Genomic DNA, 24662 nt, shown 5'->3' with positions numbered 1-24662 from the left:
TCAACCTCTCCACAAGTCCACGGACAATCATGGAACACGTGTAGCAGCCAAACTGCGGAGAAAACACGTTCCCGCCGTCCGGACTTTCACCAAGGCACTCTCACTTACGATAAGTTCCTTTTTGACTTGCTCCCATTTCGCATTGTATTCATTTTTATACGTGTCGCTGCCATGTTAAAAACTTCTATTAGTGCACAATCACCTTCTGATTTGTATCATGGCTATCGCCACCTGTGCACTAATACTTTTCACCTACCTTAGGGGTAGTATTGGAAAACTGAGTTTTTCACTGATGAAAACTGAAAACTCAGCGTCGGAGACTGTCAGCATTCAAGAAGCTAGCGAGTTCTACAAATATCAAAATACAGAAGCGCCAAATGTCAGGACAATATTCATAAAAATTTGGTCGAATGAAAAGTGAATCGAACATGAGAAATCCGTGGCAGTGAGCTTGAGATAGCTCACCGGAAGGTCCGCGAACTGTCGAACCCAAACTCTGCATCTTGACTGTTCCTGTCTGGGATTGGGCAACCTGGCAGTATCTCAACCCTTGTGCTTCCTTCGGGTGGCATGGAAGCTAGGCACCAAAAGGGTGCCACAACTGAACGATTATATTAGTTGTCTTATGATTAGTGCTTAGTAGTGATGATGACCCATACAAGACGTTTATTATTGACCAACAGGCCGAAGTCAGTAAGCAACATTGCGTGATCAGCTAACCTGATTTTTGTTCAGCTCACAATTCTTGTATTCCGATTCGCCCTCGCGTTGGAAAGTGACAATGACAAAACCGACGAATATATTGATCATAAAGAACGGGATCAAGACGATGTAGGTAATGTAGAAGAGTGCGACAACTGGACGGTAGTTTGTAATCGGACCATAATCCTCCTCGTTTGAATCAATTGAGGTGAAGAGTAGCCTGCGGATGAAAGGCAATACAACCGTAAAAGCTGACCAGTGCGCAGTTGCCACTACATTTACGATTCACATTATTTGCGCCAGCAAAAATGATTTCTGCCAGTTCAATTCGCACCAGAGGTTAACCTAAGGCCACTAATTACGAGAAAAAGTAAACGACATAATCAATAGTAGTAGCAGTGGTCATGCGGGATATTTGAAATCTGGAGAGCTGACACGCGAGGCCAGCGGGTAGCCACTGCTCCAAAAGAACACCTGGATCATCACATCTGAGCAGACAAACGGGTTCATACTTGCCTGATGTGATTGGGTTACCAGACGTCTGGAAAGAAACTGAGTTCATTTTTTCATCATGAAAATGTCGTGATGGCACGCACCTGCATTCTAGCCCAAAACGATAAACAAATTCACGTGCACCTCAATTTTGTTGTCGGTTTTTTGTTGAATGATTTTTTATCATCAACCAGAATGCATATGACACCGTAATCAGTCATAATTCATTTGGAATAGAAAGCAGATAGACACAACTGGTGCTGTTCTTTCTTCACCAGAGGCAGCGATGAAAAGCTCATCATTACCAGCTTACTTTGGCCAGCCCTCAAATGTAGCCACGGTAAACAGAGTGAGGAGAGCATTTGGAACGTTGTCGAAGTGGAAATCGCTGTTGTTCCATTGGCGCTCCATCAGGATTGGCTTGCTCAGGTTCATATCTTCGTAATCAATAAATTGCCCCCTGTTGGATGAAATAAACGATGATTAATCACAACTTAACGCAACAAAAATCGGACAACCCTTCTTCTATCTCACAGTCAAATAAAACCACAATGCAGTGAACATGCACACCTAGTTTGTGCTCTCTATGGTTCCACTTTTTACACTATAAATTCGAAATCGCTTCATTCATTTCACTTGAGGAAGAAAGAAAAACGTACTTGCATTCACTGGCTGTACGCTTTGATATGTCTGTGCAACTCCAGAACTTTCCTTTGAACAGTTGCACGCCAATCACACCGAACATGAATTCCAGCAGGAACGTCACGAGCACAATGTTACCGATGCTCTTGATTGCAATGATCATACACTGGACGACATGCTATAAGGAAGAGGTGAGTTAATGATATAACCCATGTTACAAGGAAGTTTATGTTAGCATTTTAGTCGGCATTCAGCTGTAGGTGACAACAGTCGATCCTTATTGTGCGAGCGTTCTTTTAACAGCATAAAATTTTTCGTTTTTATCTCCATCGGAATTCTCGAAAATTCTGGGATTTGGGTTTGATGCACTCCCAGTTCTCCATCGGAATTCTCGAAAATTCTGGGAACCACAGTGGATTTAGGTTTGATGCACTCCCAGCAGCAGGCGAAAATCTACGGCCAGACGAAGCTCACGTTTTGTGAGATTTTATTCACTCTACTTTAAAATTGTTTCAGTAGTTACAAATATCACGGAAAACCCTCGGACGGGATATGTGGACCCTGGGGCCCGCACAAATGGCAAGCATTAAGTTTGAGATAATGGAATGGGTTTTATCCATGGTAACGGCAACATGATTATGTACTTTTCAACTAGTTGATTTAAATTGTTAGTTTGAGCTAGATCTAGGGTAGTGTTCGCCAGGAGTTGGCCGGACGGCCGGGAGCATCTAGGCGGGCACACAAATTAGATATCATCATTTATTTCCTCTAGTTTCAGCCGAAGATGGTCAGATAAGCAACGATCTGTGAGAAATTCTGGTTGTGCATTAAATCACAGGACTATGATGTTAGCCAATGCATTACTGAAACGTGTATAAACGAGACACCACTTAAAAAGAAGAATTGAAACTGATTCGCCTAGAATCGAAGAACCGTTCGCAGTTTCTCGAGGAAATGACCTTTATGGCCTCGATGGACGGCCAGGATTAATGATCACAGAAGGCCTTTTACCCCAATGAGAAAAGTGACAAAAGGCAGTCCAGGAAATGTCAGGAAGATACCTCATGATAAGCAGTAAACTTGTGAAGTTTTAGAGAATTGGAAAACAAATTTCAGCGAAAATTTGCATTAGGTTGAACATCATTATTAGATCGGCACCTCAGGAGGTAATCCGTGTGAAGTTGGGAGCTTCAACAAACAGGGAAGTGATTAAACAGAATTTAGGCGCTCTCATCGTGACTAGCCTAACGGAGACGCAGAATCAGCGGGATGGTTTAACAACCTTAATGGCACATGTTTCACGGATGAGGCAGAAAGCGCAAAGAGTGATGTTAGCCTCATCGTAAGTGTTCTGAAAAGTTGTGAAAAGCTGGCTCAAGAGTGATGTTAGCCTCATCGTAAGTGTTTTGAAAAAGTGGTGAAAAGGTATGATCGAGTTATCCAGAAAACGTCATCTCACAGACCTAAGCCGCTCAACTCACCTTCAGGCCCTTTGCACGGTTGATTGCTCTCAACGGTCGAAGAACGCGAAGCACACGGAGAATTTTCACAGCAGAGATGGTTTGGCTTCTGGGAAGGTTCAAAACCGATGAAGGATATTGGTTAACCTTATGAAGTGCGGTTTCTATTACAGGAGTTGTATGAATGTGTGGACCCCGGAACTTGATAACTATCCGGAATTTGGTGAGCTAACGGGGTTACAATGCCGTGGTTAGCTTTCATTTGACCGCGGGTATATAAGTCGGGATTCAAAGACAAATTTCAGAAATCTGCCCTCGAATTAATAAAAACAAGCCCACAGGCATTTAATTTTCAGTTCCTATAGAGCATTTCCACATTTCATGGGTTAATCATGCAGCAAAGGGAGTGTGGAACGAATCGGGGTCATGAGAATATTAACGCAGTTATGACTCAGAAACGGTTATGTAATCTGTTCCGCTGACTCCAAGGTGCTTTACACTCAGTGACTGAATAACAGAAGGGATTCAGCCACCAGCCGAGGAATCCTGACCAATGCATTCAATAGCTTGTCGATCTGTTCACCGAACTTCGCTATTCGTTTTCAAAAGTGCGAGCAGATATTTTTAGAGTTCGGTTGGGTGAAACGATTTCACTTCGTATGATGACGTGAACAGACCAATTGTTATCTGATCAGATATCAGTTGTAGCACCAGATCTACCAATAATTCAAAACAGTACCAACATCTAGTAGACGTCTCTAAGAGTAAGACACCTGGAAACTAAAGTATTTTAACTATTCTATCTGCCTAAGTTGACCTGATGGAGTATACATGCAAGACACCTAGACGAGCTGAACTGATTCTAGAAAGCGAGTGCATAACTCAAACAAATTACGTACACACTTTTGTCAAATTCCTCGAACTAGTTGATAGAACCCGGAGTTAGAAACCAGGCAGTTAAACGTAAACTAAGGTTGTTAAAGCGAACCGTCCGGTATTTCGAGACAGAAAGCCTGCTTTTGGTAGCGGCCTCATTAACTACATGTGCTGTCAAAACACATTGTTTCTGCGTCTAATAAGAAAATGTCTTAGGGATTCTTCACTCTGTGAATCTTTTGTCGTGATTCGACATAAAGTTCTCCAACCCGCATTAGTTGTACGGATCCCCCTTTGTAATCAGTCTTAATAAACCTGGTGTATAGGAGCCTGTGTAATCTCACAATTTGAGGTTTATACCACTTTAATAATCGTATTATTGCACTTACAGCACCGCATTTATTGACAAACCTTCATTTGGACGAATCGATTTGTGATTATTTATTTATTTATTTATTTACTCATTCATTCATTCATTTACCGTGTAACTCGGCGTGGCCCACTTGACCACTGGATGCAACCAATACTTGGACACACTGTAGTTGAGTGCACCGAGAAAAAAGTTCCGCTGATGATTGAATGTCACAGGGATACTAGTAACTTTTGATAGATCAAACCTATTGAAATTACTGTGAAAGGTCACAAAGTTATTCGATTTATTAGGCATAAAGGTGATGGACCGACTTCAAGAAGAAGGGTTGTGCGTCCAGTAGTCAAACGGAAGTCAAGTAAATTGACCGTGAGAAATTAGATATCGTATGAATGAGCTCGAGCCGAAGATATTACTTGACCAGTAGAAATCAATCTCTTGGGTCCGCTTGGCGGGATATTCATGCACTGCACACATAAACGGAGGGACACTGTCCGTAAGGTTCACGTGGGAATCTTGGTCCGATGAAGGCTGCCGGCTGATCTACTGAGAGCCGCAAGATACCACTGGTGCTATATGTCAGCGCGACGAGTAAAATATGGTCATCGATGAACGGTTTGAATGTGCCCAGCAGCGTATTTTCCTCGGGACGCATTTGAAGGAAGCCAACCATCGATATCAGATCGGTCGTTGAGTTTGGAATTCCGACATTAGGGCGCAGTCACCACGACAACTGCACTGAAGCTGAGACTTTCTCACGTGCCAATGGCATGTGAGCATAGGTGCCGAGCCGCAGAAACCTAGGCCTCATCGGGTGTCCAAACTATCGGTGCGTACGCCAGATTTCCCACGCGTGCAACTGGCCTCAGATCACAAGCCCAGTGCTCATGACTCATCGTAGCATGCCACGCTAGCAGGCGGGCGAACCGTAAGCTGGTAGACACGCTCGCCTCTGAAGCGCGAGCGCAGCACAAGGGGGCCGAACTGTGTAATCAGGTTGCAGTCAGGCCTTCAAAAAATTAACCATCCTTACGCTTGGTCGGTGGTCTTGGTAGCCGATCTCTTGTGTCCCATTTCGGGATAGCATGGCATGGCGATTGCACGTCTTCACGCAAAACCCAAACCAACCAAGCGGCTGAGACGGGACAGTGGGGTGCGTGGGTAAAATTGTTTTTTTTTTCACAAAGTCATGAAAACGCAGAGTTCCAACATAAAAAAGATAAAAAAAGCATTACCCTCCACCAACCGTTTAGGGACTTTGTGTTTAATACTATGAGCCTGAGCTCTAGCGAGCTATTCCGCCTCAGAATCGGAGTACTATATGCAGACCCAACGAATCAATGTTGCTTCTGCAGCTCACCACGTGAAATCCGGTGAAAGCTAACCATGTTTTAAATGAAGCTGAATTGAACTGGGGCAAGCGCATAAATGGTTGGTAGGTCACCATCGTAACCAAAGTGGGTTTTGAAGGCCAGACGGCAAACCAACCAGACGGACCAATCAGGAAGTAATAAATCACAGTCTGGTCGATAGCCTAACCAAACTGAATGCAGTCAAACAAGTCATTGACAGATCATTCGTAGTCAGATTTCAAGAAGGTGGAGACACTTCAAAACGTAATTCTTGGGTGGGCTACGGCCACCGAAATCACTTCGGTGACTGCGACAGCACGGGAATGTGAAGGTAATCGCATCCTACAAACAGTATGGGAACTGAAGGTAGGAAATCAGGGGGTGGTGAAAAATTTGTCCATAATCATACTAGACTGATGCTTTTTAGTAACCAAGTTTAACGAACGTTTTTCATTTTAGTGAGCAGTCAGTTCTGTACTAATGATGTTCTCGCCATGATACCGCCTCGCACCTGTACTTGTTTCGTAATATACCTACAGATGTGAGTACCCATGTTCAAGAGTTTGGGTAGACACACTTCATTTCTGAAAATTCTACGTTGAGTGGGTACGAAAAGGTGTGGGAGACCGGGTGGTCGTAACGCCAACACACACCGTATTTCCATTCGGATTGAAAGGACCCGTTGACAAGGGTAACAACAATGCACTTTAAACCAGTCGGGTATCCCGCAAAACATGTGAATCGTCTACTCCAAACTTAACTAGTGATCTACGCAGACAAGCGGAACACATTTTGTAAAACACATAGTTGATTCAAAGGATAAATAGGACTGTAATCTTTCCTTTAGCAGCAATCAAAGTCACGAAACTTTGGAGCACGCAGCACTGTTTCTGTTCAACCCAGAAACGTGTTTGTTCGAAATTAAACATGCGATTCAGGGATGAAGATACTCACTGTAACACAAAGGAGACCAGGGCAACACAGACCACGATCAGATCGAGCAAGTTGAAAGCACTGCGGCAAAATGCACCTTCGTGAAGAATGAATCCATAAGAAATCATCTGTAATGTAAGACCGTCACAGACTCCTGTTATTTTTGCTTCAAGGTTCGGTAGAAATATGTAACCAAGTAGGAAAACGTGAGTGATGAAGATTATGGAGAATAGGTCCAACGGAAGAATATATTTCAAAATGAAGGTCACAAACGCCCATCGCTTAGCAACACATGAAACGATCGATAAACCTCACCCTGTGGTGTTGACAAAATATGCTTCCGTGACAATGGGAGAGGTTCTCCACCAGCACTAAACAATGAGGATCTTTCTGGATTCCGATTGGCTAGCGTTTTGAGTAACCAAACAACTAGGTAGCTAGCATCATAAAACTTTGAAATTTAATCAGTATTTCATTCTGTAATTGAAGTCACTCCATGCTAAAAAGCCCAGAAGCAGCGCACAGCTGTTTAATTCTTCTTGGAAATGATGAGCAGTGTGTCTCTCACAAGCCTCAGGAGAGATTCGAGCCTACTACATCTCGGATTCTAGTTAGACACCAAATCTTCTGGCCAATAGCAGTTGATCAACAGTATGATTAGCTTGCACCCTGTCTTTCATCACACAATAGAAATCACGTGTTGAATGACTTCTCGAGTTCTGCCTTTTCAGTGTGAAGGATGAAAGGACTTGTAAATTTCCTCATTTTTGGACAAACTGGTCAGACTGCCGGCCAGTCACCCACAGCCGAGTGATACAGTGTTCAACCACTAACAGAAAGATCATGTGTTCGGATCTCCTCAAAGATTCATGGGATACGCAATACTGAGGCTGCTAACAAGAGTGAAACACTTTTACAGTGCTCCACAGTTTTTCAGCATTGGTTATCCTGGCTTGCAGGATATAATCTTGATTAATAGCTTGCTAAAAGCTCGAGGTTTACGTCCTTTGTGGCAGCGGTGGCAGTAATCCGTGTTTAGAATTAAATGTATTGACTAGTGCTTCTGAGACTGAAAAGTATGAATGTGGTGACCTTTAAGTCTCTTTTTGAATATTGGGCTAACCAGTTAGTCTGGAAGCTATCTAGACTCATGACTGAAATGAGTACATTCTGAGCCACTTACTAAATGATGATCAAAGAATTCCTCGGAACTCACCTTGAGTGTGATTTCAACTGTGAACACACTGGTAAAAAAGTAATCGAACATATTCAGAATCTGTGAGTTGTGGAAAAAAGAACAGCGGTATTGTCACGTTAGTTTCGAGTTTGATACGGGATATCACACAAAACCATCTCTGCAAACAGTTGGTACAAGTTCAACTCTTACCTTATTTCGATAAGACTGCGAATTGAGAGGATCTTCGGCTGCTAGAAGAATGCTACTGACCAGGATGCACACAAGGACGATGTTTCCGAAATGGGAGAGACAAACCACATTGTGACAGAAAATTCGGAATCTGCAAGAAGGATCGGAGGGAACCAGACGGATGGAGAAGATTGAAAACTAGCCCCGTGTGATTCATTTTGAATAAACTCAGCCTAATGAGCGAGAAGTTGAAAAACGAATAGTCACTCACACCCAGGGGCATACCAACTCGGTTTTCACGGGAATCTGAATCTCTCGTTTATGAAGGGCGAAACCGATCGTGGGCTGTTGAAGAGTTCTCACCAACCGTACGTGTAGTGTGTTACATCTATAGAATAGTCATTCAGTTTAAATCGCTTGCCTCCTGCTGACAGGGACTCAGCCCTGGTGTGTGGCCTGGAGGCCAAACAGAAAGTACATGTTTGCACACAGCCTCGGTCTGAATGTGCAAGAAGTTAGGCTATTGTGGTACGATGGCTTATGAGTATTGTTCATTTGGGTTAGTCGATCAAACAGTATCCACAAGTTAAAAATTTACCGTGTTCGGGGCCGCTAACACAGTATGAACTCACATGTCTGATCGATTTTTCAAACTTTTTATTCTCCCTTAGGTTGCTTATTTCCAGCTGAATGAGGTCCAGTTGAATGCCTTAGTACTGGGATCGTCCGAACTGGTATTCGAGAAATTTCACGATATATAACTATCAGAGTGGTAGTTATCCTAGAACCACAAAAACACCTGCCTACAAACACGTGACCAGCTGCTGTTATTCACCGGTGAGTACAAAACTCTAGGGTGGGAAATTTACACAGTCCTTATGGGTCCAAAGTACCAGGGAACTTTTATATGGAGGGTGCTTATAAGACAAGGTCACCGTAGTACAGCTCTCCTGGTTTTCTGTGCTTTCCATTAGTCCCGCAAAGTGGAAGTCAACAAAAATATGCTGAGTAAAACGATGGGAAATATGATGGGGCATGCTTCTCTACACAACGGCACTTGGTCCCTTCGTTGCCTGTGAACTTGCATATGTGCCTTACCCAATGAGTTTTCCTTTAAAACACCGATTTTTGTGTGTGCATTAGCTATACCGTAACAACAAGGTTTCGCTTTTCTTGACTGCGCTGTTACAGTTCATGTGCCAGGTGCGGCTGTGGTCACTGGTTGCGATTCGTATCGGTCGACTAGTACTCACTGGCTTATCCTTGTCTGTTGAGACACGTGCTGTGGCCTGCACGAGATGACATTCCAGCGTGGTTGGCTGACGTCTTCCAAAGGAAGGACACGTATCTGGCTGCACCCGAAGGTTGCACGATGGCCGGAATACTGCCAGGTCTCCCAAGCCTAGACAGGGAAGTCGAGAGGCAGAGGTCGGGTTCGAACCACAGACCTTCCGGTCAGTAAGTTCCCGCTCTAACCACTTGGGCCATCTCGCCCCGGACACGTATGTACCAGCTGCTGTTTACGTAAGCTCATTCGTTGTGTCCGTCAGGTAATGCGCCACCATCTGCGTGGCCAACTCAGGACGATAAAGAGTTCCATTCGGTGCGTCTATACGATTAAAGTCAGTTCCCAGAACGTCCTCGAATGAAGAAGGGAAATCGGTATGTCTCTGCCAATCAGGCCCTTTCATAAGTGCGTACTACCTGCTACGAGCACATACTGGAGAGTACCAATGATGTACAAACAAACATCTCTATACACTCTCCATTGGAGAAGACGGTCGGTCGGTTGATCAACAAACGTGTGTTGTTTACTCATGACGGGATAAGTGGCCATACCGGATGAGTGGTGGTTGGTTGACTATCTCATTGATTTGAGTCAAGTCTCTGAACGCTCACATGTGTCGGTCTTCCAATATATGATGTCAAAGTCCGGCTATTTTAGTTCCGCTTAATCGCATTGCAGTCGGCAGAAGAACAAGTCGCAATAAATTGTTAAACGGTATGGCAGGGGGTTGTTTCACGATGTTTCCCTAGAGTCCTTTCAGGAAAGGCCGTCTGGACAGCAACAGCACCAGTTGTTAAGCTGAAGACTCTTAATCTGGTGGAAGTAGTATTGGAGAGTGACCCAGATATTCACGATTAGAACTGAAGCTTTAGGGCGGATCAAGCGAATCTATCCGCAAGTCAAACATGATTGATTTTGCAGTTTCTGAAGTCTATGAATGCAGTAGCAAGGTTACCAGTTCGGAAAACAGTTTGTGTCAGTTCACAAACTAAACAAATACAGATTTTAAGAAGCCTTCTACATAAAGTCTGTTGATTGGTTCACGCACAGACTCGTCAGAATACCCCAACCAGGACTACGGCAACTTTTCGACACTGTAACGAAAGTGAATGCACTTACTTATTCGTATCTGAGAATATGAAAAAGGCCGAGTGCGGAGGCATTGTCCGACTGTCCTGAGCGGAAAAGTTCTTTTGGTCATCTTGATTTTCTCCATTGTCGTCTGCACCCTCTCCCTCGTCACCGTAGATGTCTGTCTCGGGGAACATTTCTTCATACGTTTTGTTTGCATCGTCTACCACCAGAGTGGGAAGTGTGCGGTATTTTAACACACAAAAAAAACAAGTAGGTGACTATAGATTTTTCACGAAAGCAGATTCAGCATCGACAACCAAAGGGATGCAACCATGGGAGCCACTGACATTTTGAATTTCGTTGAAAACTACCACCTACTGGGGGTTAAAACAGACGTGAGGAAGTTTCATACCGTACAAACACAGAGGTCAGTCTAAATCAGAACTTCCAGCATAAGTTGTTGAACTTCATTACCGTACGCGAGCCGAGTAGACATGAATGGCTTGAATGTAGCATCAAACGTGATATCTGGCTCTCAGCCAACAGCCAGCTGGGTGCCGGTTACAGAGTTTTTTTTCCGCACAAACGCATTATTGTTTTAGCCTAGCTGGTTCCACTAACTTGAGAAGCCGTAAATAAGAGGCTGACGTAACCCCTCTGGTAGATATTGAAGGATAGACGTTTGGACAGCTCATAGCGCAAGACAACACCACGTCGCCGCAAAATGCCAAAATTATGTTTGGTTGTGAAATTTGGGCTCTAAAGGAGGGGAGATGTCAACCCCCTCCAATGGAAGACCTGTTAACGTAGGTTACGGCGCCATACCGAAGCTTTTATGTTTAGCACGGAAGTAGCGGAGTTACCGTATGTTCCAGTTCTTCCGGCCACGTCTGACATACATGTTCAAGTGACCTTGCTTTCACGTTAAACATTCCCACGAACAAAGATCCGAATTAATAATGGTGAGCCGATATTTGTCTTGAAATTTTGCTTTTTAGTTACGTATAGGTGAGACCGGAACAGTGGTCGGTGCGAACCAACATATGACCACATTAACCTTTTTAAACTCATTCATATTCGCCACAGTCTCAGAATAGTTCTGCAGACTCAAGCTTGGAAGGTGACTGAATAATAGTACACAAAATGAAGTAGGATCACCCATGTAATCCAATGGATAGTATTCATGGTTTGAATATGAAATGCCCAAGTTCGACTTCTTGCGGAAACCTGGAAACTGGCTGTTCTAAACTTGTCTGATTCATGAAGACTTAAAAGATCCTATTTATATCTTACTCAGAATACGGTTTGTCGAAGCTGCTAACCCGAATTTCGGTTCCCAAAATCGTTCTTAATCCTTGCGATTCTCACTTATTGTGCAGGGACGAGAAATGCGCCTCTCCTTTAGAACCGGCCCACCCGCGGCGAAAACACAGTCGCTTTAAGGCAACAAGCGCAGCTAGAGTACATAGAGTCCCTCTATGTATACGAAGGGTGGCAACATCCGATGAGGGCACCTTTAATAACAAATTTGATCCGGAGCAGATGTGTTTTCCAGACTAACTACAGGATAAAGATAAAGGTGCACAAAATTCGAATAAGTTTCTCCAGAAGCAAGCAGAAAAATATTAGGAACGCGAAATTCTACGAAGTACCTTTACCATTCGATGGATGAAGCGAAACCTAGCCTTTGACAACTATCCTCACTTGCATACGAATGTTTTTTTGACAGGAGAGTCAAATGAATCCAGCTAAATCTCTCGTTCATGATGGTATATTGGGGACTGCCCGAAGAATGGCGAACCTGCTCGTTAGCTGTCGAATAGTTTTCAGCGACCTTATGAGTAGAGTGTTACGTCTAGACCAAATCTAGTCCTCTTCTGATACAACAATGCCACTGATTCGTCCTATCATCTGGTAGGATAGAGTTCGAAACTGCAGGCAAACACTGATTATGATGATTGGGGACTTGTGACCAAGAGCAAAGGACGACACGAATGAGTAAACCAAATAAATTTGGGAAATGAAAAATACAAGGCTAGTTTGTGAAGATAAGAACACAGTCTGTCGTTTTTTGCTGGCGAGTTTGTTTATCATTATTGTGAGAAAGTGCTTGATACCGTTGCCGAGCATGATGCTGACCAGAAAGAAAAGTTAAACTGTCAAAACACAGGTGGCACACGACTAAACGGATGCGAACAAATCCGACCCACACAACAGTCGAAAAGCAACCACTGAAATAGCTCACTATGACAAAAATCTGAGACCCGAGAGCACCCCACTGCTGAAGCCGAAACAATCTGAAAATCAACTCACCGGCTGATGGTTCTTCAGCCTTCGCACTGAAATAGAAAGAAAGCCAATGAACAACCAAGTCTAGCTGTACTGGGAAAAGAATCACTTTACCAGTGAAAACTCTAGAAGCCAAAACGCTCACAGTTAAACCTGCTGAACTCAACATGAATGAGTAGGCTTAAGCATTCTTAGCATAGATGCCTAGATTGGACGGTAGGCCATCACAGGACTGGGGCTTTCTATGGGAAATGGGCACCGAAACTCTAGAAAACCTAAGCTCTTCACAATCAAACGAAATGATAGACGAACCAGACCAAAGCTGTTTCGGCATATCAGGAATGTGTACGTATTATCCATAGCACGAAAAACATAAAGTACCCTGTCTAGATCTGTCACCTGATACCTGAGCACGACCCACACATGTTTCGAGTGTAAAAGGTCAAACGGACCTGATGTACGGTAGACTATTTTGACACAGAAACAAATATCATTCATGTATGACTACTGTTCACTCTCGAATGTGAACCAGACTTACACGACGCCATCTGCAAGACCCTTGTCGTTTGAGTTGGTCTCCTCTTCTTGTTTGGCCTCGTCGGCAGGCTTTTCAGGTTCCTTTTTGGCATCAGCGCCGTTTCCCTCCTCATCCTCATCATCATCGTCATTCAGGTTGTCCACGGCAATAGCCAAGAAGACATTGAGCAAAATATCTGGACAACTCGGTTAAGGAACTAGGCGAAAAGTCAATTGTTGTGGTTCACAAATTAATTTTTGGAGTACTTGTAAAAATGGAATTTGTGGATAATATTCCACAAAACATGTGCAACCTGAAAGAACGAAGTAGCCGTCAAAGAACTGCAATGAAACGCAAATAAAGCTGACATGAGATCTTTTTATTTCAGAGCAGAGTTTCTCGGGAACAAAACAAGGTAAAGCGTCTGATAGGCCGCCGAATAGCCAACAAAGACCACTTGGATCAAATTTGACTGCATGTTTTGCCTATCATAAGAATCGGCAAATTTGCGTACCTAATACGCATCCTCTTGATCCTTATATACCTCCAACACACGGAGCCAAAATCATTTTAGTGGCTCCATCAAGCTCATGGAACCTGTGATCTCTTAATCCCATCTATGACCTAATGGTAAGTGGGCATTTCTTCTCACAATGTCACTCATGGATAGATGAGAGCTCTCACAGACTCATCCGGAAAGGTCGCTATTTCGAATAGCTGGTGGACAGCTTTTCATCGAAAGACGAATGACGTTTTGAAATTGCAGCCCATGACTTTGCCTTGGTGCGCTTCGCTGCGGATGGCTCCTCTACTCCGCATTTTCACAGTTCTGTGTCAGTAACTGAAGTGAAACGTAGGAAAGATGATTACCCCCCCCCTCCGGAGAATTCTTGATCGCATCCCCGGCGCCTCCGGGTTTTCTGTTATTGCATGAACCCGGTTAAATTTAGGATTACCTGACCCCATAGTTACCACATAACTTCGTTGCCATAAAACTTCATCTACTAAATGAAGGTATCGGTGAGCTGATCTGTCTCAAGTCTTACTGGGCGCTTTTTAGCGAAATGATACTTGTCCTAGTGAGTGAGAACATGTAGACCCTTTCTGAGCTCCGCACACTATAGTGCCAGGTCGTACAATTGATATAACCTAAGGTCCTGAAACGTTATCCTAGTCGATCGTGTTAGGCGTCCTAATGGAGCGTCCAACCAAAAGGCGTTTTAATGCAAAAGCATCCAAACAACTGGGGCTAGGTGAGTGGCGAAGAAGGACACGACCCACATGGCTAGAATACTGCGGACTCAGGTAAATGCAACTGAGTCGTACAGTGCTACTTTGATTGGTTCAAACACAACAGAGTCATGCGGCCAGTCGGGTGGAGAGGTGGAACATACTTCGGAACCTACTTTCGATAATCATGGTTACGAATGAGATGAAACGCTGTCAAAACAATTCAACAAAAGGATACAGTTCCCCACGATAAAGAGGAATATAAAATAGATGACCACGACTCCGTACCAGTGAGTGTTCTCGTAAGCTTTCATGCCGGCATACATCACTTCATTCCAGTCTTCACCAGTGAGAATCTGAATGAGGGAAAATTGTTAATTTTTTTTTAAAAAAAGGGAACGAGAAAGAGTGAAATAGCAATGTAAAAAAACAGAACGGCAGCGCTTATAATCAGGTTTGCTTAGCATCAGATAATGTTTGTTCCGTTTTATTTTGACAGTTGTGGTGTTGCTGGCCTTCGTTTAGAATTTCCGAATGGCAAGTCTATCGAGAAATCAGTGTTTTCTAGTTTTTCTGCAAAAAACCACGCTACAAACAGAAATTATTCATGGCTTATAGCTGCAGTTTTTTTCGCTAGAATAAAGAGTAATTTGTCTAGTCCAAGGCTATTCTTCTATAGAATGAGGTGACAGTCTGGTGGATGGCCATTATGCCAATGTGATCAAAATAATAACTGGATTGAAGTATCTATGGTGTTGGTTATGATATATTGCTTATGATCGCGTCAGCACTCAAAGGCCACAATGTTCGCTGGGTTGACACCGTGATGGAGAAAAGGTGATCACTCCTCACTGGTGGAGCAAACTGGCTAACTTCTACCGATAGACTGTACACAATGCATGTTATTTACTTTCTGTGGAGTCTGATTGGCCGATGACGGTGAGAGGAGTATGCCCGCAACCTCTTTGCACAACACGCAAAGGCCACAATGTTCGCTGCGTTGACACCGTGATGGAGAAGAGGTGATCACTCCTCACTGGTGGAGCAAATTGGCTAATTTCTACCGATAGGCAGTACACAATCCATGCTATTTACTTTCTGTGGGGTCTGATCGGCCGATGACGGTGAGAGGAGTATGCCCACAACCTCTTTGCGCAATAACTAGTAAAGCAGACAACCCACACAGACACAACACGTCCGTTCTGTCTCGTCAACTTTACCCTGTTGGGGTAAGCTTGTTGTAGTGCAGAGAAGTAGTTGCCCTGGTTTCGTCCCGTTTGAGGGTAACATCCTCGCAGTATCCTTTATACGGTCAATCCCAGTGGTCCCCACCAAGGAAACATAGCTCTTCCCTAACAAAATTTACCCTAGAATGGGAACCCCGGGAACAAAAACCACCCTTTCAGAAGAAGCCAAATCTATGTATCCTTTATTTTCGGCGGGATACCACGCTTATGTGTGTGAGCACAGCTTTTCAATCGAAACATAGCCGTTTCGAATTCGGTCGACCTTTCGGAGTCCCGTGTCTGGTCTAAACTTGCCATTGACGCTAAGAATTAGGGATGAAAAAAGAGCATAAAGCCCTCATAAGTGAAAATGCGCAAATGCCCTCACACTGATGCAACAAATAAATTCTTGTGTCACACACTCTCGAAACTTATGACCAAAGAGACGTAGAGAGACTAAATAGACAGTGTGCGGTGACTCCTTACAGGACCCCAATAATTAGGTTTCTAGCCAAAACAAAGACCAAAGATACAGTCCATATAAAATCAAGTTCTCAAAATTTTGACCAGAGAGTAAAATGGCGTTGCCAAGCTCACCTAAAGCAGACTTGTACGCCAAAACAAAGACCAAAGATACAGTCCATTTAAAATCAAGTTCTCAAAGTTTTGACCAGAGAGTAAAGTGGCGTTGCCAAGCTCACTTAAAGCAGACTTGTAGAGGCAACATAAACTTTTTGCCCTTTTTGAGTATGTCGGTTACGATCTACTCATCAGTACGTAATCCATGAAAACACTGAAGCCAGATGACAAGTAGTCCTGAACACATCAACCCATTCTTGTGGTAACAAACCCCATTTATTCCAGTTTTGCTCTTCTTTTCTCATGATAAATTTCGTCTTTTCCAGATAAACCAGTTGAGAGCGCTTTACTGAAAATTTCATGGAATGTAGCTTCATTATTTTGGCCGTCTGACGGTCCCTCGTACATTGATTAGGCTGAGTCACCAAATCACATGACCTTGGAATGCACCTACGCTCAGACATTACTATGACAGATGAGTGTGTGACGGACACACACAGAGATAGAAACGCACTGACCTGAAATACAGTGAGCATAGCTTGAAGTATTCCATCGAAGTTAGCACGTGGTTTTTCCTCCTCGGTGAAATTGAACCGACCACCGAACAGTTGCATCCCCAACAAGGAGCAGATCAATATAAAAATAAACAGCAGAAGCAGTAGACTGGCGACGGAGCGGACTGATTTGAGCAGTTTTCCAACCAGGCTCCGCAAACTTTCCCAGTACCTGTGTTCAACAGGAAAAAATGCAGTGTTACAAGTTTCATTGAGGCGGACGAAGAAACCTCAGGGGTATTAGTCCCCTTGAGTGGTAGCATTTAAAGCACAGAAGTCAACATAAATAAATGATTATGAATTTAAAGGATTAAAAGCAATCGGTTTAAACGTTAGTTCAGAATGGCTTAATTAGGCTTAGGTAATATTGATCAAAATTAGGGCCCCATTTCTAGAAATGTCGAAATTGAAGCAATTTCTTCCAAATTTTTTCACATGTCACCAAATAGCGTACGTATTCAGCATCACGATCCAAAGGTGATATTTGACTGCAACGAAGCAATCCTTCCAACTGCGTGTCGAACAGACCTAGTGAGGTCTCAGTGGTTCCTGTTAAGAGTACAAACACAACAATTGATGCTGCAAAGTAACTTGTCAAAAAACAAATCAGCATTAGACTAAATACACGCCTCTGTCTGGCGGATTCATCATGTACCAGAATAAAAGGATACGAATATTTTGAAACAATACTACTTATATGGTCACCGGCTTCATTGGATTTTCATCAATCTTATACTCTACTTGAACACAAAGCTGTACACAACTAGCGAAGTAAACTCATTTCCAAATTGCATTGATGTAAACGGGAGAATGGAGTGGGTCTCACATTCATGATGTTTTTAGACCGAATGTGCTGCACAAAGGTTACCATCGCTTCAATAGACTATTCCAGATAACGCAGTACATTTTCTTGGACCAGTGCCGTCAGATTACTGGAAACATTTCTACTACTGCATACAACCAATTACGCCCTTCTTGGGGTTCATGACAAAGATGCAGTCGGCCAAACTTCCATCAGTATTATCTCCCGAATGAACAGTAATTTGTAAGCAACTGGAGACTGGTGCAGACCAGAGTTTCAGTTGAATTTCCCGCTGAGACCGAATTGTTGTATAAAAAATTGGTCTTCGAGCACGAAATAATATTGGAAAAACTCGGGAATTACGCTCTCCCGAAAGAACCCAAGAACAGCGAAACTAACGGTGTGCTACTCAGGGTTTTCAACAAACTCGTAAAGTACACTGTTTTGGTATCCCAAATTTCACTCGAGCTGAAGCATGAGGCATATTCAGTTGATGGTTGTTATGAGAGATTCTACTCTTAGGTGGATGAATCATTCGTTAACAAACACAATTTACTTTTCAAAGGAATATACAGCTACGAAAATCTAACTTCCGCCAAAGAGACTCACATTTGTGTACGAATTTGATTTTGACCCAACTCAATTCAGCTAAATATTTCCCTTTTATGGTGGTCTTCTTCGGCTGAGTATGCTACCCAAGACCTTGACGTGTTTCAGTCTAGCCTGAACATACTACTCACAAGGTTGTTGAAAACTCCTCCACAGCCGACTACCGGTTTCGCTCTTCTTGGAGCTCATCAGGTAGGTGCGTTTCCCGAGTTTCCGTCAACCCCATTTCTACTTAAACTCGAAGTGGATGGAATTCGGCAAATATTCTGCTGTGATTTTGAGTAGCACTGCATTCAAGAAATCTAACTTTGTTGTACTAGAGAGACATTACACACTGTTTCATTCATTTTTTAACTGACACGTGACATTTTGGCTGTGGTTCACTCAGTATATAAAACCATGAAGCAGCACATTCTGCACTATTTAAACCACTCGGTCCAACCATGACATTATTTCCGGTGAACGGTTCACCTTCCACATCACAGTGTGCTAGATGTAGTACGATACCCTAAATTACCCATGTGATGATGTCGGTACCGAAGATTTTCAACGTTTCATGCGAGACGGAACGACCTTTATGTTCCTCTTTTGTTGTTCATTCCAAGGGCACAAGTTGCAATCCCGATTTCACAGGCGTTGGTATGCACACCGTCATTATGTGCGTCTGGTTTTGTGTCTGTTCGCCTGCATCGATATCCCGTATCACAACAGTTTAGCGTGGGCCATCAACGAGCACCTCACCGCTACCCAAGGTCGCAACCATGTGTGGGTCGTTGCACTTTAGATTTCTTTCCGAAAAAAATGTGGTCACGTGCAACTACTGGATACAGTCTACATTGCTCCGTCTTCTGCGGGCGCTCTGTAGTCCCTTTACTGTAAAATGACAATATTAGTGTACAGAGAAAGGAAGAATCACTGCTATGGACACCAGGTGTTGCAGACACCGTCGCAGGTCTCCTTCATCTCCGTCTCGTATCTTCTCATGTGCAGCAAGCAAAACGAGACGCTCAAGGTCATTTCAACTATTATCATCTTGTCATACACTTCTCAATTTAAGCGGTGTTGACTGTCAAGCAGCAACTTCGTCCCAGCCACACAGGCTCCCATCATTCACAAACTTGACATGCTGGTGCTTAACTGTGCTATACAAGCATGAAGGAAGAAAGCTATGGTAAGGGGTGGAAGGCTCGGGGCTTAGTGCGAAGAAGCCCTATGTCTTTGGGGAAAACGAGCGAGGACAAGTTGCCTACAATTATAGAGATCACTAAAATAAACACATACGAGTATAATGTTGTAGTAAGGCGTCATCACCATCCTATACGAACATCTCTCGACCTAAGCCCAGCACACAACGACAGGTGAAATTTAAGTGAGCAGCCCAGCTAGATAATGACATCAAGCGCCACTAGCAACGGTTGCGTGTGCCGTGTCCTGCAGGGTTTCCACTCAACCACAAGCAGGATCACATAGGCCCCAACCAAAAAGGAGCGAGGATCCCACAGCTAGTTTTATTTCACGTTGCCAACAGTCCCTGGGAACATAAAACAATGCTTTCTTGGATAGACGGTGATTGGACACACGGAGCACACTCTCCAGTCGCTCCCAACCGTCAAGTTTATTCTGCTGCTTCAAAGAATCGGACGCACTATCAACTACCAGCCCATGCACCGCTTCTTTGCGGACAACCAGCTTACTCTTGCTATGCCGCAGAGACACCAGTGACCAAAAGCTTGAAGACGCCTCAGACTCTCGGACTGGAGGAGCCCATTCCCACAACCGCTTTGACGGCCTTTTAGCTTCAGTGACATTCCATTCTGACAACATAAACGATGTGAGTAGCTTCCTTTATGAAATATACTGCGATATCTCGAATATCGTGCCAACTGATAAGTGAGGTGGCCTGTGTGCAGCACATTCAGTTGTAGGATATCATAAACGAGAGATTCAGTTGAGTAGTCTCTCGCGAAAAACAAATCGATTTGCAATTGAGTGTATTCCTCGAAAAGAGTCCACTTTGGGGTCAAAAGGTTGACGGAAACTCGGGGACTGCGCCTACCCGATGAGCCCCAAGAAGGGCAAAACCGCTCGTGGGCTGTCAAAGAGTTTTCAGCAACCTTGTGAGTAGTTTCCTTTATGAAAGTAAGCGAACGCTGTTCAAGCCTTCAATATCCACATATTAGCTTCATCTGTCACAGTACAAGTTAGTTGAAATGACCAACAAAAGCAAGCTCTTCTTTCTGAAGTTTCATAGAAGCACAAGTGGATTGGAAATTTTGAAGTGAAACTGTGCACTTTGAAGGTGCAAAACGCATGCCAAAACATGGGATCACCCCAGGTATTCTGGTTTCGCATAATCCAAATCTGTTATTCTCTTCCTAGAAGTGGCTTCGATACGTTAGCTATGGCGATGGCTGTCGAACCTATCAATAGACGGTAGCTAATTAGTTTGACGCTAACCCTAGATGCGTCTGAAGGTCTGATAAAGGACGAGAAAACGAACTGACTAATCCGATGATAGGAACAATCACACTTGGAAACTACAAAACCTATACAATTCAACACAATCAACAAAACCAGGCCCTTAGCCTTCAGCAAAGTACTGCCAGACGAGCAAACATACTGTGTCAGTTTGAATATACGCAACAGTCGTGCGCACCGCAGCACCGATACACCCATTGGATCCAGAACACGAAAGTTCACCAGAAGCAGCTCCATGATAGAAAAGATGACGACAAAGAAGTCGAAGCGATTGAATAGTTTGGAAAAGTAGTCCGTCAGACCGGATGCAGCAATTTTGATTAACATCTCCATGGTGAACAGAGCCACAAACACTTTGTTCGCAAAATCTGCGAGAAGTTGAAAATAGAAACGATTGTAGCGGGGTTGTGTGCATGCAAGTAAGGCCAGGTAAGAATCATAGGCCGCTTACCTTGAAATTCATCCAGCCATTTGGGTTGATTGTGATGTTCTGTGGTAAGTACGACCGTGTTGAGGAAGACCAGAATGATGATGAGAGCGAAACACTGGCGACTGTTGATAAATGCAATCACGGCCCGACGCGTTCGTTTCCGAAGTTTTCTAAGGCGCCTATACAACGGAGAAGAGGCCCGAAAACTGTGCTGTGACTGTACTTGTTAGGGAAAACACCATTAGGAAAACTCACACAATGAATCAATGGAAGTGTCCAATCCACAAGTGAATGTGGTTTCAAACCATAGGGTGAAAATGAAGAGCATCAACGACTAAAAGTACAGTGATAGACTGAACTGTTCCTCGGGATACCCCGTCGAAACACAACACAATTTCAAAGTTTGGTGCTCGGATGGAGCCCGGGACACTGAGGGACTCGCGACTTACAAAAAGATCTGGCCTCGGAGGAGGCGTAGAGTGAAAGTTCAGTGATGCTCACAGCAACATTTGGTAGCACCCGGTCCCGATGAGCAGGGTGCTTTGAATGAACATCACTCATAGTTCAGTTAGTCACAGTGGATCGATATTTGCACAATGATCGAACACACTCAACTTGGATTGAGTTGATAAAACAAAATGAACGAAACAAATGGGTGACTAAATAGGACTTACTTTAACGCCGGTGATAGCCGGCTTATTATGCTATAAAGTTGGTGAAAAGTATGATTCCTAATAGTTTATCAACTGTTTGGAAAAGTGGCACATTCTGAGAAAAAGAAAACACACAATCAAACGGAAACTGAAGTGGTATATGCGGAACACTTGTCAGAGTTGTCTCAAGATAGACTTATTTCATGATTGTCATGGTGCGCCTATTGGTTTATTGAGCTGACAGTATGAAATATTTTTGGTCTGGATTGGACATGCCACCGTACCGAGTTGGACGCCTGCAAAACAAATAGAATAGTAGTCTAGGCGCTTTACGGTCCCATTCATTAGATTTCTTCAAACCTGATTGATTGTCCCACCTCTTCTCCCGAAATGCCACCTTTCAAGAGAAGACCGTCCGCGATTTTCGTGGTTTAGACTCAAGAGCTACCAACGGGATTTCCAATATCCCCGGTTTGGGAAAGTATATTTATGTGAGACTTTGGACAGAAAGCTCTATCCGGATTCCCGCACCCACCCAATATATTCTGGCGTTATGTAGATGACACCTTCATTGTAATGAGGTGAGACAAGGGCAGTGAGTTTTACAACTATCTGAATGAACTGAGTCCACACATCAAATTTAGTATGGGGATAGAGTCAACTTCGGGTACACTGGCCTTTTTAGACTGCATGACACATAAGGTCGGGGGAAACTAAAGACCACAATGTACGAGAAGCCACCGGACATTGGGCCATTTTGAATGAACCACTCATCTGCCCATCCGAAGTCGGTATCGCCAGTATTACCTCATCAATGTTTAAGCGTGTAAGGGCCCTGTGCACAGAAGTTGATCGGACAGCGGCCTAAATTGAAGCAAAGAACAAACTTTGGGGTAGTGGATATTCAGCTAGTTTGATTAGGCGTCAATTTTGAACGGTGTTGGTACCGGCGACGAAACCCAAAGGGAATGAATTGGGGCTGCTGATTGTCCATATAAGCCAGGAATACTGGAAGTCATTCGAGGAATTCTAATCACGGCTAACATAAGAGTAACCGTCCAGAAGGGAAACACTCCACGTTCTGCACTGATGCAATTGGAAGATCGCCTCCGGGCAGAGAGAACCAGGGACTATGTCTAAAAAATTAAGTGTAACGATTGCACTAAGGTCTATACAGGACAGACGGCCATGGAACTTCACAGCACAATCGGAAAGCACAGGATAAAAATAAACAGGCCGCCGAGAAACGCAGATGAATATCGAGCGTTACCGAAAGACTCGGCAATGCCGAACACGCACTGGACACGTGACAAAGTAGATTTAGAAAATGTTGAAGTTTTGACTGATGGTCCAGGCGGTAGAAATGGCGAAGCCTCTCAGAAAAGGTGTGAAAATGGCAAGCATGTGGATCGGTCAAGCTGACACGTGTTGGTGTGCGGTTATCAGAAGGACGAGGAGGTATCATCTGGATTCCACCTCCCCCCCCCAACTAAATGGTCGTAACACCCAGAAGCCCACAAAGGCCAACGAAATCTACCAGCGGCATCCACGGTGAGTCATCAACTGAAGCATCTTAAAGTGGAAGATTTCAGAACCAAAACCGATCGGAACCAATTTGAAACTCTCCAACAACGCAAGATTTAGGTGAGCACACTGACCGGCGGGAACTGTTTACTGACATTCAACACTAATCTGAAGATGACTTAGTGATTAGTTCTCCGTTTGCCTTAAAACTTGACCAACTTGGTGAGCTGCTCACCTGACCTGATGAGGCTTGTGTCAAAAGTAAAACGTAGCCCAGTTACAAAAAATCGATTGTTTACCAAGCCCTTCTGAAACGGGCGCTTTGGTTTCTAGTTCCTGAAACAAGTCCGTAGAATTTAAGAAAGCTGTCGACCTAAGAATAGCCAACTTGATCACGTTGGGATACTGGAATCAGCTCCCAGGATCCATATTTTCTCGAAGAGTGACTTTTGTTTTGCAGTCCCATCCACGGGTCTGTGCTTGTGTTCAAAGCGATCTTCCACACAAAAACGTGTGACAAACATTCACAGTTTCAAGAACCTGACCTCACCACGCTTTACGTCAAGACTAGCTTACCTCAGTGTACTGTGACAATGCGTTTTGACGACTTCATCCACGTGTACTTCTGGTTCTGCTTGAGCCAGTTCTGTTGCAGTTCCTGGAACAATCAGAAAATGAAAAAAATATGATTTGTATGATTGGTTTCCTGGTCAGACGAATGAACGAAGTCAACTAAGTGAGTTACCGAGTCATTGTTACTGAATCTCGTTTCACACGGCTCATTCACACATTTATCAGCAGCTTAAGTCTGACTCAGACATCAGTAATCGCCAATACCGATAAAGTTTCACATCCGCACTACTCACCTGACTCCAAGTCTTCGCTAGATTTGTCTTCTCCTTCGGAATCGCTCAGTTCCTCTGCAGTGTTAAGAAAAAATCACATGCACATGATGTACTGGAGCTGAGAAATGATGTTTTGGGAAAGCGAACAAAGAGATATACGGCACAGGACGACGGTTCGCCTCGCTCCGCTTGTACATCATCTCTCGTAATCAAAGAGAGAAATTTAAGTCGTATTGACGGTCAGTGCGAAGAAAAACTTGTCGACCTGATATAGGTGTGTGGAACATAACGAAGGTTCAACTAATATTCGTTCGGCTGTAAAACCCGTTCGGTTCCTAACTACCATGCTACCCAAAGAAAGTATGAGAGAC

The 24662-nt window shown here is 43.7% G+C and overlaps 2 protein-coding genes across 2 annotated transcripts in view; one reads left to right on the top strand and one right to left on the bottom strand.

The window, feature by feature from the left end:
• Positions 1-18553, top strand: part of T265_15630 (hypothetical protein) — a gene marked incomplete at both ends in the record, with an annotated part of 27494 nt that extends 8941 nt beyond the window's left edge. Inside the window, 2 exons of the mRNA XM_009178814.1 lie at positions 736-831; positions 18401-18553. Of these exons, the coding sequence (XP_009177078.1) occupies positions 736-831; positions 18401-18553 (249 nt within the window). The remainder of the gene's footprint in view (positions 1-735; positions 832-18400) is intronic.
• T265_15629 (hypothetical protein) overlaps positions 1-24366 on the bottom strand; it is a gene marked incomplete at both ends in the record, with an annotated part of 58481 nt that extends 34115 nt beyond the window's left edge. Inside the window, 16 exons of the mRNA XM_009178813.1 lie at positions 721-922; positions 1508-1654; positions 1854-2014; positions 3318-3405; positions 6849-6955; positions 8044-8103; positions 8215-8344; positions 10601-10775; positions 12869-12969; positions 13383-13557; positions 14830-14947; positions 16915-17122; positions 20982-21207; positions 21291-21439; positions 24023-24104; positions 24313-24366. Of these exons, the coding sequence (XP_009177077.1) occupies positions 721-922; positions 1508-1654; positions 1854-2014; positions 3318-3405; positions 6849-6955; positions 8044-8103; positions 8215-8344; positions 10601-10775; positions 12869-12969; positions 13383-13557; positions 14830-14947; positions 16915-17122; positions 20982-21207; positions 21291-21439; positions 24023-24104; positions 24313-24364 (2181 nt within the window). The remainder of the gene's footprint in view (positions 1-720; positions 923-1507; positions 1655-1853; positions 2015-3317; positions 3406-6848; positions 6956-8043; positions 8104-8214; positions 8345-10600; positions 10776-12868; positions 12970-13382; positions 13558-14829; positions 14948-16914; positions 17123-20981; positions 21208-21290; positions 21440-24022; positions 24105-24312) is intronic.
• Positions 24367-24662: the final 296 nt, after the last annotated feature.

Source organism: Opisthorchis viverrini (assembly GCF_000715545.1).
Source record: "Opisthorchis viverrini unplaced genomic scaffold opera_v5_671, whole genome shotgun sequence".
NCBI lineage: Eukaryota > Metazoa > Platyhelminthes > Trematoda > Opisthorchiida > Opisthorchiidae > Opisthorchis > Opisthorchis viverrini.
Note: the sequence above shows the minus strand (reverse complement) of the source record. Positions and strands in the feature narration are given on the sequence as shown.